The sequence below is a fragment of the Piliocolobus tephrosceles genome, chromosome 1 (assembly GCF_002776525.5).
Source record: "Piliocolobus tephrosceles isolate RC106 chromosome 1, ASM277652v3, whole genome shotgun sequence".
NCBI lineage: Eukaryota > Metazoa > Chordata > Mammalia > Primates > Cercopithecidae > Piliocolobus > Piliocolobus tephrosceles.
This window is the reverse complement of record NC_045434.1, coordinates 36,512,965-36,527,080: the sequence shown is the minus strand read 5'-3', so window position 1 is coordinate 36,527,080 and position 14,116 is coordinate 36,512,965. Positions and strand designations below refer to the sequence as shown.

The following is a 14,116-nucleotide window of genomic DNA, read 5'->3' as shown; positions in this document are numbered from 1 at the left end:
TCAAATATCCCACAGATATCCAATATTGCTGTTTCCCTTAAAATTTCTCAAATATCCCATAGTGTCCAGGTGAGTTACTATGGTGCTCCATAGTACAGCAGGTCCTCCATAGCATAGTTTCATTCAATGTCATTTCTTTACAATTTTGATGAGAAAAAAATTTTGATTCCCCACCAGGGCTACCATCTATGTATGAGTTTGCATGTTCTCCCCACATCTGTGTGGCTTTTCTCCGTATACTCCAGTTTCCTCCCATATCACAGAGGAGAACGCATTAGGTGAACTGACATGAATTGGCATGTCTAAATGGTCCCAGTCTGAGTGAGTGAGACAGTGTGTGTGTGTGTGTGTGTGTGTGTGTGTGGGTGTGTGGGTGTGTGTAAATGCTACCTGCGATGGAATGGCAGCCTATCTTGTGCCCTACTTGCCGAGACAGGTTCCAGCCACCTGCCATCCTTAACTGAAATAAGTGGGTAAATAATTACCTTGACTTTTCTTAGTATTTCTTAAATGTATGTATAGGTCCCATTTGTTTCAATGTTTAATATTAGAGGCATTTGGGGTCTTAGAAGTTGCAGTTTCCAAGAACTTATGGACAACATTAAGTGAGGACTTATTTCAGTGCACAGTTTAGGAATACTGGATTTAAGAAACACTGATCTAGCCTAGAGGTTTACTTTGTAAATTAAGAAGACTTAAGGTTACAAAGCTAGCAGAAAAACAAACATATTTATTAGGGATTTCCCTAAATTTCAACCTTCCACCAACAAAAGTATGTTTCTCTGTCTGTTTTGAGAGAGTCTCACTCTGTCACCTAGGCTGGAGTGCAGTGGTGTAATCTTGGCTCACTGCAACCTCCACCTCTCAGGTTCAAGCGATTCTCCTGCCTCAGCCTCCCCAGTAGCTGGGATTACAGGCATCTGCCACCATGCCCAGCTAGTTTTGTATTTTTAGTAGAGGTGGGATTTCCTTATGTTGGCCAAGCTGGTCTCAAATTCCTAATCTCAGGTGATCTGCCTGCCTCAGCCTCCCAAAGTGCTGGGATTATAGGCATGAGACACTGCACCCAACCAACAAAAGTTTTGTTTGTTTGGTTGTTTTGAGATGGAGTCTTTCTCTGTTGCCCAGGCAGTGTCACAGTCTTGGCTCACAGCAACCTCCACCTCCCTGGTTCAAGCAATTCTCCTGCCTTAGCCTCCCGAGTAGATGGGATTATAGGCCTGCCACCATGCCTTGCTAGTTTTCGTATTTTTAGAAAGAAACGGGTTTCGCCATGTTGGCCAGACCAGTCTCAAACTCCTGACATCAAGTGACCCACTCGCCTCGGCCTCTCTAAGAGCTGGAATTACAGGCGTGAGTCACCAAGTCCCGGCCCTTCCATCAACCAATGTTTTGACACAGGATCTAATTATGAGATACTCTGTTGATTAAATGTGTTTATCTCTAAAAATCACATTCAAAATTACATTTGTAGCACTATTTAATAGAAGAAAAAATTTACTTCAATTTTTTTTAGAAAAAAGTTTCAAAAATTATGAAAGTAATTCTTATAATAAAACCATACAAAAATGTCTAAAGTAAAAAAGAAAAGTCATCCACTCCCTCAGGAATAACACATTTAATGGTTTAATGTCTGTCCTTATAGCCCTTTTTTCTATTCACATGCAAAATGAAAACAAAACTACATTTATTTGTCTATGTGTTTTTTAAATGAATCATATTCTATAGTATAGTACAACTTATTTTTTCACTTAATTTTATATTATGAACATTCTTCCAAGTCAATACATAATAGTAACAGCAAACACGTGAGCTTATTAATGCTTACTTAGGGCATAAGTGTTAATTCATTTAATTCTCATGGTACCCCTGTAAGATGAGAACCACTAGTATATCCAATTTATAGCTGACTTTTAGTAATTTACCAAGAGTCACAGCTAGAAAGTGGTGCAGTTAGGTTTTGAACCCAGAAGGTCCACTGCATGGTCCCAGGAGCTGAAGGATATCCTCAGCTGCTGCTCATGAAGTAAATATAGATACCCTGAAACCTGTTAACAACTGCATAGTAATTCACAGCATAAATATACTAGACTTTTAACTATTAGCCTACCAACAGACATTTAGGACATTTTAAAATTATTTATAAAATTTATTGACATCCTGGAATAATGCCAATATAAATATTCTTAAAGAATTCCTGTGCTGTGTTAAAATTTATGTAAGATAAACTCCTAAGCAGGAAATGATTCTATCAAAGAATATATATACTTTTAATTTTGATAGGAAATGCCAAATTTCCTTCCAGAAGTTTGCTTCAATGGTATCAATTTATAGTCCCAATTACAGAGGGTTCAGATTCGTTAGTTAACATTTTTGATTCATGAAAAAAAAGTCCCATTTTGAGTTTTTAATTAATACTAAATAGACTGCCAGGTTGATCACAGTTATGTTCTAATTTTATAATTATCTGACATATTAAACAAATGTAGACTTAGCAGCTATGCAGTGGATTCTTCTCCCAGTTATGAAATCAACTATGCATGAGATATCCCCCTATACAACCCTCTGTTTTCTTATGTATAAAATATGGGAATTGGACTAGCTGGCCTTGAAGAATTTAAACTCCCAATGCTGAGATTAAGAAGTGACTTAAAAGCTATTACAAGCCTATAATTACAGTACTAGTATAACAGGTTAGGGTCTTAAAGTTTCTATTTCCTTTAAATTACCATAACTATTGCCAGAGCGCCTAGGCAAATCATTAAAATAGTAAATAAAGTTTCCACTTGTGGCATATTCCCAGTGGCTTTTTAATCCCAGGCTGTCATTCCCTTGCTACCTAGCAAATTTGAGCATATCTCTGGAATATATTCCCAAGAGTTGAGGTGTGCCTAGGAACTAAGAACTAGTCTTTTGTTTTGCATTTAAAATATTATCCTGGGACCATTCTTTAGTCAATTTCTTCAACTAGTATTTGTTGACTATATTACCATATGCTAGGCACTGGGTGCATAGTAGTGATTAAAGGATCTCTGCCATCATGGAACTTACAGACCAGATGAGAAAGGCAAAGAGTAACTCAAAATAACCACAAATGGTAACAATGAACAACAACAACAAAAATATAGAAAAAAATACTATGCAATCTGTTGTTTTTTTTTAAACTATAACACTAAAATTTTTTGACATGGGAAAAGTCAATAAGGAAAATTATTTCAGTTTGCCTCACATTGCAAAAATAACAATCACAATTATACACAGAGAACTAACTTTTTAAATCATCAGTTGTCTCAACAATAAAATCATCAAGATATTACTACTTTTCAGCTATGTTACTGATCATGTGGCTTGAACGTTTGTTTTACATAAGAGTATAAATGACTGGAAGAATAAAGATGACAGAACTGAGTATCCAAACAAAGTGAAAGACAATAAATGAACTACACTTTAAGAATCTTGTTCAAACAAAAAGTATATACGTAAAGAAATAAAGTGATCCATTATAATTCATGACTTGTCAATAATTAACAAAATGTTATAAAAATACTAATGTTTTTAAAGAACTGGCGATTATCAGCGTAAGGGGCAAGTGGCATGTAAAAAGGAATAAAAATAGAATAATTTTTTTATATTTTAAAATCATGCCAAATACCAGAGTACCTGTATTAATATTTACTTTAAAATAAAACTAATCCCAGATTATCTGCAGAAATGAGAGGCATTCACATAAATGATCTTCCGTATGTGTCAGTTTCCACGACTGCAAAATATGGATATCTGCCATACCTACATCACAAGATCACTGTGAAAACTAAATAAAATAATGTATATAGAAGCACACCAAAAAATGATGTCAGTTATTTCGGACAACTTCTTTTTTGCTCCCACTATAAATTATAGCAATTTAACAAATAAAATTGATTACAGCAGGACTTCATCTCCTTTCTTCTGCTCATGATATGGTAGAAGTGTTATAAAATGAGCAAGACTGACAATCAGAAGCAGAAGGAAAAAATCCAAAAACTTTATAACTCATAAACTGATTGCCTCACAGAAGGTTGGTTAAGTATTAACGCTCTTACATGACACACACACAAATTAATCTCAGAAAATCAAAGAAATTCGTTCACATATGTATGAAATTTTTTACAAATAGAACTTGCCATCTCTACATACACAAAGTTCTGCTCTTGAGGATGAACAGAAGAGATACAGAGATACGCATGTATTTATCCACACATATAATGTATTCTAGCTTGAAGTTTATTTTCCGATTACAGTATCTTAAATTTAATGCAATGACAGTTCAAATGATTCAGATTTATTTTATTACATTAAATGAAATTTGTCAATTTAGCACACCGAAACTAATTATTATATGCCCATGGCTTTGAAGCAACTTCCAGCATGGGTCTAACAACTAATCCCTCAAAGTCATAATTCCATGTCATTAGCAGTGCATTTCCTTGTTTAAAAACAATATTTTAAACTAAGAAATTTTTAGAATGGAGGGCAATTTTTTGAATTTTATCATTGTTTCTACAGAACTTTTCAGGTTGTTACTAGCTCTACGAAAGATAGTCTTTCTTTTAAAACTCTTCAAATACACGGCAGGAGGTATCGTTAACATGGTAACAATAACGACTTCCCCAAATTCAAAACAAGGATCACCAGCAAAACAAAACAATCAGGTGGAGTACATGGATACTGATCACTATTTCTGACAACCTGTTTTTTCCCATACGAAAGATTTGCTACTGCATTAAAACATTAAAATCTATGCCTATGTGCAACTTTCTATCTCAAAATTTAAAATCCAGGCAAATTCCAATTCATATATTGTGACATTGGATGTTGAGCGGCATTTAAAAGAAGGCGGAGGAAAACACTGCTAACTTCCAAAACATAAAGCTTTTTAAATCTCATCCCAAATTATCTGTGAATAAACCGGTAGACTACCTTCAGCAGCCGGTAGACTAGAGTAGATCAAAGTTTTCCCTATACTTGAGAATGTGATCCCCACCGAAAAGGAACAGAAACTGATCATCCTTGCCATCGGAGTCAGTCCCCGGAATCTCCCCAAATATGCATGATCGCCAAATGAAGAAGGGACACTTCTCCGGGGAGCAAAGGCTAGAGGTATCTTACCTCTCTGCAGGGTAGAGGAGGGACAGAGGAGGCGGGAGGACACTGGCAGGTAAGGAAGGAAATTCCGTCTTCAGCAGGCACTGGTGGGACCCGAAACCTAGGTCCCCCAAAAGCCTCAGAACCCAGGGAGGTTCCCCGAGGAGGACGCCAAGCAGGGCCAAAACTCTCGGCGCCCGGCCCCGCCTCTCTCGCTGCCACCGGGGACCCGGGACCGCGGACAGAGACAGTTGAGGGTGAGCGAGACTCCGAGGTCTCAGCCAGGTCCTACCGGAGCTCACCTGAGAGTGTCGCCTCCGCCCTCGGCTCCCACGGTGCATCCCGCGGGGCCTGGCGGAGGGTGCAGTGACGCCGCCCCGACCGGCCCCAGGGCTGCCCGGCCTGGCCTCCCCGCTCCGGGGACGCACCGGGTGCCCGCCTCGCACCGGCTCCGGGGATCCGCCGGTCCGCTGGGAAAGAAGACGACGCGAAAAGGCTGCCTCCCCTCCCCTACGGCAAGCCACCCCCCGAGCTGCGGCTCTCTGCAGTTCCCTCTGGCGCAGGTCTGGCCCCGCTCCCCAGCCCGGGAGTCACTTCGGCAGGGGCGGCCCAGTCGCCATTACAGCCCAACAACTGACACGGAGGAGGAGCGGCGCCAGCGGCAGTGGCTGTGGCGGCGGCGCGAGGCAGGGCGGGAACAGTCGGGCCCAGGCAAACCTCGCGAGAACTGTCCTGAGACAGTGCCACAGGAATGCCAACCTTCGGTTAGGGCCATGTTGAGTGTGGCCGAAAGGTCGGAGCGAGATAAAACAAGGAGCGGAACCGCGAGGAAGCCATGTTTGGCGTGGCGAAGTTTAAACTCGTAGGACTCGGGAGGAGCCAAGGTATACCCGCAGAAGAGACCACCCCTGCCCTTTCCCTTTGACGCTCATGGGGCCTTTTGGCTGCGCATTTCACCCCGGGCTGAGAAAACAAGCTGGGGATTTGACAAGAATGAACTCAAGAGTCTGGAAACGGCAGCTTCTGAAAGTTTACAATGTTTCACCAACTGTCGTCCAAATAAATCGTCACCCCTGTCAGAGTAGTTGCAGCTCTGCGGTTACCCACTACTGTCACTGTGGCCGTTTTATTCGCGAGGGTTACAGTTCTGTTTAACATGCATTCTAATGACTTAAGACTCCACGCAAGTAAAACGGAGTTTCCTCCCATTAAGTATTGGCTTTGCTCTAACAGTGCTTTGAGAGGCCCTCTATGGCCAATGTATCTTCTTATATCTTTGTCCTTATTTCTCAATCTCCGCGTGGTGAAATCATCTGTCAAGACTTGGCTGAAAGGACCTCTCTTCTGCAAATAATGCCACCTTCCACTAGGTGCTCACTGCACACAGACTCGCCGCCCATCACTTCTGTCCACCCTCTGAACTCCGATAGTTATTTACCCAGAGATTGTTTCTCATCAAGTGTCTTGAAGACGTTAAGGTCTCTTTTATCTCTCTATACCCCAAAATGGCCTAGCACAGTAACTAGGACATTGTAGGTGCTCAATAAATGTTTGTCGAATATCAATGACAGCAGGAGGCAGTAATGGTCCCTCTTTGTAGGGCCTACAGCTATGCCTTAATGGGATGTACAGAAGTCCTGTATACGTGTAAAATGTCTCCAGGAAGCTGCACTGGAGGGGACAGGAAATGTGGGTAATCGTATGGTGCAAGTGGTAGCAAAAAAGACAACATAAGGAAAATGTTATTTAGATTTTGCCCAGTCTTGCTGTTTAAAGCCCTGTGTTAGATGCTTTTCATGCTTTATTTTACTGAATGTAAACAACCGTCTTATTAGATATACTCACTTTTTTAAAACGAAGAAACACGTACTGGCCGGTCACGGTGGCTCACGCCTATAATCTGAGCACTTTGGGGGGCCGAGGCGGGTGGATCACGAGGTCAGGAGTACAAGACCAGCCTGGCCAAGATGGTGACACCCCGTCTCTACTAAAAATACAAAAATTAGCTGGGCATGGTAGCGGGTGCCTGTAATCCCAGCTACTCGGGAGGCTGAGACAGGAGACTCGCTTGAACCTGTGGTGCTGAGGTTGCAGTGAGCCGAGATCGCACCACTGCGCTCCAGCCTGGGCTGTTAACAGAGAGAGACTCCCTCTAAAAAAAGAAAGAAAGAAAGAAAGAAAAGAGAAAAGAAAGAAAGAAAGAAAGGGGGAAACAAGTACTGAAAAAGCTAAGTAATTTGCCCAATTTTATACCATCAATCAAAGGGAGATATAAGATTTGGGATCTCCTTTACCCCAAAAGCCCGTTAATACTTTTTCAGCCCCATGCTATCCCCTTGGCAACAGAGAAAACACTAAAGTTCTGTCACTGTGCTTGGAGCAGGGTTACCCTAGTATCAGCCTATGCACAATTGCTACTTCTTATACCTTGTGTTGGTCTGTCTTCTCCTTGCCTCCTAAATTCCGCAAGCACATCAATGTCTTTCTTTTCTAATATCCTGTTACTCTTGTGTTTACCCTACAGATTGGCCGTGAGTTTGTCAAGTTTTGTACTAGTTGCGTATAGTTTCATGAAAGTAATTAATCTCTGGGACAAGATAGGGGCTTAATGCTAAAAGGTTTTTTGCCTTTCCCAGACGTCTCCACAGTGTTAGGCCAGTAATAGGTGTTCAATATGGCTCCCTATTTCTCCTACTTTTTAGTAGACACTAAGATTGGATTTTTCTTTATATTCTTTGTTGATTACTATGGCCTTGACTCTCACCACTCTTTGGATAACTAGATCTTGGCCCTAGACTAAATCTCCAATTACCTGTTACCTATCTTCACATAGATATAGAAGTCACCAGCACTTTCAGCTCCCAAATTAAGCTTATCATTTTTCCTCTCCTCAGTCTCACACAGCCAGCTCCTCCTCTTTTTCCCTGTATTTCTGTTCATGGCCGTCACAGAACACTCTTCTGAGAACTAAGAGGACCAAAGTTTCAGAAATATTATATACTCCTCTGTATGCCTTGCTCCCACCCAGTCAGTTATTAAGTCTCTAAATACCATTGATGCATATTTCTTATATGTACTTCCCTTTTGTCCAGTTGCACCACTGCCCTCCTAATTTAGACTCTCATTTCTACTGCCCAAATGATTATAGTAGTATTTCCACAGTTCAGCTTGACTTTTATCTCTACCATGTCTCTACCTGCCAAGGTAAGTAAAAACTTTTCACCTCAGCCATCAAGGCTTTTCTCAGTGTGGTACCAACCTAACTTTCCATCTCCCTGAAGTAAGACAGCACGATAAAGTAGAAAGGGCAGGAATGTAACATCAGAAAGACTCTTATTCAAATCTTGGCTCTATCACTTACTTGCCCTGTGACCCTCAAGAACCTCAATCTTCTCAACTATATCAAGGTCAATGATATTTACCCTGTAGGGTTGTCTTAAAGATTAGAAATAATATCTGTCAAGAGCTTGGCATTAAAAGACAGAAATAAACAGTAGCTAACATCACGAAATGGGAAGTGATACACTGATTGAGAATGTTACATTCAAACCACACTGGATCTGAGAAACAACCTGTTCATTCCTACCTCTAGGCCTTTGTTCCCTAACCTGGAACACATATTACCCCAGCTCTCAATTTCTGCTACATTCTCTAAGTGCCAGCTGAGAAGTTAACTACTACAGAAAAAAATCCTTGATTGCTCATACTTTCCAGATGCTCTTCCACCCCCGAACTGTGTGATGCTGTGTCTCCTGCTTAGAGCAATATCTACTATCAATAGTTCTCCTTGTATCTTATACTTCATGATCATGTCAGATTCTAAGGACCTTTGTCTCCTACATAGTGGATTAAAAGCATGAATTCTACAAATAGCGAATGACATCATTACATCGCCAAAGCTGTATCTGTCTATTAATTCGTTGTCTAGAGATCAATATCAAATTTTGCATTCCCAGGAAAGAAAACATAACTATTCATCTAGAATTTAAATTCTGGGTTTAAACCTTGGCTGAGGCCGGGTGCGGTGGCTCACCGCCATAATCGCAGCACTTTGGGAGGCCAGGGTGGGTGGATCACTTGAAGGCAGAAGTTTGAGACCAGCCTGGCCAACATAATGAAACCCCATCTCTACCAAAAATATAAAAAATTAGCCAGGCATGGTGGTGAACGCCTGTAGTCTCAGCTGCTTGGCAGGCTGAGACACGAGAATTGCTTGAACCCAGGAGGCACAGGATGCAGCAAGCCAAGATTGCGCCACTGCATTCCAGCCTGGCTGACGGAATGAGACTCTGTCTCAAATAAATAAATAAATAAATAAATAAATAAATAAATAAAGCCTGGCTGAACCACTTACTAGCCCTATAACTTTGGTCAGGGTACTTAACCTCTTCGTGACTCAGTTTCCACTTGTGTATAGTGGAGATTGCAGTGGTACCTACCTCATTGGGTTGTGTAAGTATTAAAAGAAATAACACATGTAGAATATAAAATGTGTTCAGAATATACAAATATATAGAGAAAGAAGGTAGATAAGTGATTGCCTGGGACTGGGAAGTGGAATAGACATAGGGGAGGGGAGGAGAAATGGGAAATGACTACTAGTGGTTATGGAGTTTCCTTTTATTTTGAGAGGGAGTCTCGCTCTCTCGCCCAGGCTGGAGTGCAATGGCACAATCTCAGCTCACTGCAACCTCCGTCTCTCGGGTTCAAGCGATTCTTCCACTTCAGCTTCCTGAGTAGCTGGGATTACAGGCACCCGCCATCATGCCATACGAATTTTTGCATTTTTGTAGAGACGAGGTTTCACCATGTTGAAGGTCTTGAGGTCTTGAACTCCTGACCTCAGGTGATCCGCCTGCCTCAGCCTTCCAAAGTGCTGGGATTACAGGCATGAGCAGGCATGAGCCACCGTGCCTGGTCTTTCTTTTTCTTTTCTTTTTTTCTTTTTTTTTTTTAAGACAGAGTTTTGCTCTTGTTGTCCAGGCTGGAGTGCAATGGTATAATCTCGGCTCACTGCAACCTCTGCCTCCTGGACTCAAGTGATTCTCCTGCCTCAGCCTCCCCAAGTAGCTGGGATTACAGGCATGCACCATCATGCCCAGCTAATTTTGTATTTTTAGTAGAGATGAAGTTTCTCCATGTTGGTCAGGCTGGTCTCGAACTCCCAACCGCAGGTGATCCACCTGCCTCAGCCTCCCAAAGTGTTGGGATTATAGGTGTGAGCCACTGCACCTAACCCCGGAGTTTCTTTTTTATGTGATGAAAATGTTCTAAAATTGATAGTGGCAAGGGTCGCACAACTCTGTGAACATACTAAGACCCATTGAATTGTATGCTTTAAGTGGGTGAATTGTATGATATGTGAAGTATATCAATAAACCTGTGTTGAAAAAGAAATAACAACATGTGAAGGACATATAGTTGGCACATAATAGGTGCTGAAAAATATTGCTTATTTTTACTATTTTTTGTTTGTTTGTTTGTTTGTTTGTTTTTGAGATGGAGTCTCGCTCTGTCGCCCAGGCTGGAGTGCAGTGGCCGGATCTCAGCTCACTGCAAGCTCCGCCTCCCAGGTTCACGCCATTCTCCTGCCTCAGCCTCCCGAGTAGCGGGGACTACAGGCGTCCGCCACCTCGCCAGGCTAGTTTTTTGTATTTTTTTAGTAGAGACGGGGTTTCACCGGGTTAACCAGGATGGTCTCAATCTCCTGACCTCGTGATCCGCCCGTCTCGGCCTCCCAAAGTGCTGGGATTATAGGCTTGAGCCACCACGCCCGGCCTATTTTTACTATTTTTAATACACTGAATTAGTGCCTTGCATATAGTTAGGTATTCAATATTTGTTGAATTAAATTTATTTGTTGAATTTAAATTCTAGGTGAATAGTGATGTTTTCTTTCCCGGGAATGCAAAATTTGATATTGATCTCTAGACAACAAACTAAGAAATGGCAGATACAGCTTTGGTGCTGTAATTATGTCATTCACTATTTGTAGTTCATTGAATAAAATTATGTGTCAGGATTAACTAAAGGCATTCCTAAGGAAATGTCAAGCCTAGATGCCAAATCTGGTCTGTAATCTTGTCCGCCACGTTTTCAATAATAAATTCAACCATAACAAATTTCCCTTTCATTTTAAAACGCTATGCAGATGCCAAGTTTAGGGATAGGTTTTCTTGTTACTTTTATTTTTTCTAGAGTCGGTCTTTTGGCTTAGTCTTGCACTTTTCTAGGAGATTTGTTATTCTGCTGAGCAGAATTATGAAAAAACTAAAATTTATCAGAAATAAATGTCTTTGATAAGAAAATAGGCATAACCATCTATCTTCATGTATATAAATATTTGTGTGTATGTATGTGAGTATGAGTACATGAGCACACAACCAAGGAAATATTGATCATAGAAACCTCTTTGATATCAAATCCAGAAAGAAAAAAAAAGGCATATCTACAAAGGCAGCATTTAACCATATTTGACTACAATTGAAAGTTAAAAATTGAAATTTTTGAGTGAGGTCCCAAAACAAACTGATAGCAGCAACCAGAGTAAGTTGTGAGACAGGTGCATAAGATGCACATTTTTTTAATTAATGTAAATATAGTCAATATTTAATATAAAAGACAACAGACATTTACACATATATGTCTTGCACCATAGTTTGTATATGCTTACAGATGCTTGCACCATAAAAGTTATTTTTTAAAATCACTTAAAACATGTTTTTGCCATGTTTATTCACAGGTATCTCTTGGAAGTTCTTTACTGTTCATCTTATTGCTGTCCAAATAGAAATAGTACAATCTGTTTTTTTTTCTTTGATACTACATCTTAAGAAATGATCCCATCTGCTATTCAGTGTTATATATAAGAGTGCTTGTGTGTTTTTAGTTTAGGTGTAAATATTTAAAACTACTAGATTTTTTTAAAGGAAGTTATTCACAATAGCCTCATTCATCTTAAAGAGTTTTATAAGTAAAAATTGATGCTAAGGTTAACTCTATATAAACATAAGATATAGTTACCTAAAAATACAGTATTTCAATGTATTGCATATTTTTTATTTTATTTTTTTATTTTTATTATACTTTATGTGCTAGGGTACATGTGCACAACATGCAGGTTTGTTACATATGTATACATGAAGATGCACATTTTAATTGTTTTTATTTTTTAGAGTAGGTCTTACTCTGTCACCCAGTCTGGAGTACAGGGGCATGATCACAGCTCACTGCAATCTCAACCTCTGGAGCTCAGGTGATCCTCCTACCTCAGTCTCCCCAGTAGCTGGGACTACATGCACAACACCTGGCTAATTTTTGTATTTTTGCAGAGACGAGGTCTTGCCATGTTACCCAGGTTGGTCAAGATGCACTTTTTTTCTTTGATACAGAGTCTCACTCTGTTGCCTAGGCTGGAGTGCAGTGGTGTTATCTCGGCTCACTGCAACCTCTGCCTCCTGGGTTCAAGCAATTCTCCTGCCCCAGTCTCCCAAGTAGCTGGAACTACAGGTGCACACCATCACACCTGGCAAATTTTTGTATTATTACTAGAGATAGGGTTTTACCATGTTGGGCAGGCTGGTCTCAAGCTCCTGATCTCAAGTGATCTGCCTGGCTTGGCCTCCCAAAGTGCTGGGATTACAGGCGTGAACCACACGCCTGGCCCTTAAGATGCACATTTTAAGAGGAGATATATGAGACCAAGTATGTGATTCTTGAACCTCCTCATGCAAGACCCTTCAACCTGGTCACTGATACGAAAGGATGGAGAAATTGTACATTCAAAGGGTTTGACAGGAAGATTTCTTTGGATAGGCAGTGGGGTGTGGAGGTGGCTTCTTCCTTACCTCAAGCTTATAATAGGGGCATTGAGAAGACAATATGGAGAGCTTGATGCGTGGGCCAGAATCTGAAAGGCAGAGTAGCCTGTAACTGGATTCAGGCCTGAAAAAGGCACAGCAACCTTGATAGCAGAGTAGAGGATGGTGGCAGGGAAGGTAAGTGTTGCTGCTCTAAAATGGGAGTTAGGCCAGCCACACTGGCTCATGCCTGTAATCCCAACACTTTAGCAGGCCGAGGTGGGCAGATCACTTAAGCCCAGAGTTCGAGACCAGCCTGGTCAACATGATGAAACTTTGTCTCTACAAAAATTAGCTGAGCCTGGTGGCACGGGACTATAGTCCCAGCTACTCAAGAGGCTGAGGTGGGGAGATCACTTGAGCCCAGGAGGTTGAAGCTGCAGTGAGTCATGACTGTGCCACTACACTCCAGCCTGGGTGACAGAGTGAGACCCTGTCACCAAAAAAAGAGAATAGGCATTTTCCTAAAGAAGAAGGAGGAGGAGGAGGAGGAGGATATTAAAATCCCAGCACTTTGGAAGTCCAAAGTGGATGGATCACCTAAGGTCAGGAGTTTAAGACCAGCCTAGCCAACATGGCAAAACCCTGTCTCTACTAAAAATACAAAAATTAACTGGGCATGGTGGTGGGTGCCTATAATACCAGCTGAGTCAGGAGGCTGAGGCAGGGAGAATTGTTTAAACCCAGAAGGCGGAGGTTGCAGTGAGCCAAGATCGTGCCACTGCACTCTAGCCTAGGCGACAGAGCCAGACTCTGTCTCAAAAAAAAAAAAAAAGAAAAAAAATTAAAATTGAAGGAATCCCCCTAAGAAGGTAGCCTACCAGCGTGAGTGGACCCCAGAGAAAGAGGAATATTTGGCTATGGAACACTGGGAATGGCCACCCAAAGGAGAGGCAATATACAGAGAGTTGTAGCTGCAGAGGCTGAGCAGCAGAATCTTTAAAGAACCCAGGACCTCTAAGAGAAACAATGGGCTTTACCCATCTACCAAGCCTGAGACAAAGCCACCTTACAACAGTACCAGTCATCTAAGAATGTTCTTGTCTCCCTTACGGCTCTTCCCTGACTCCCCAGTTCCCTGCCTTCCACCCTGGGCAGGGTAGGAATCATAATTAGCAAACCTGAGGAAAGGG

At 41.3% G+C, this 14,116-nt stretch overlaps 1 protein-coding gene across 4 annotated transcripts in view; it reads right to left on the bottom strand.

Annotated features, from left to right (window-relative positions):
* The window catches only part of CEP350 (centrosomal protein 350), a 163,246-nt gene extending 157,453 nt beyond the window's left edge, over positions 1-5,793 (bottom strand). For all 4 annotated transcript variants that reach the window (XM_023194268.3, XM_023194269.3, XM_023194270.3 and 1 more), the window contains exon 1: positions 5,427-5,793. Coding sequence is in view for 1 of the 4 variants with exons in the window: in XM_026448164.2 (XP_026303949.1) it covers positions 5,427-5,465 (39 nt within the window). In the remaining 3 variants the exon portion in view is untranslated. The remainder of the gene's footprint in view (positions 1-5,426) is intronic.
* Positions 5,794-14,116: the final 8,323 nt, after the last annotated feature.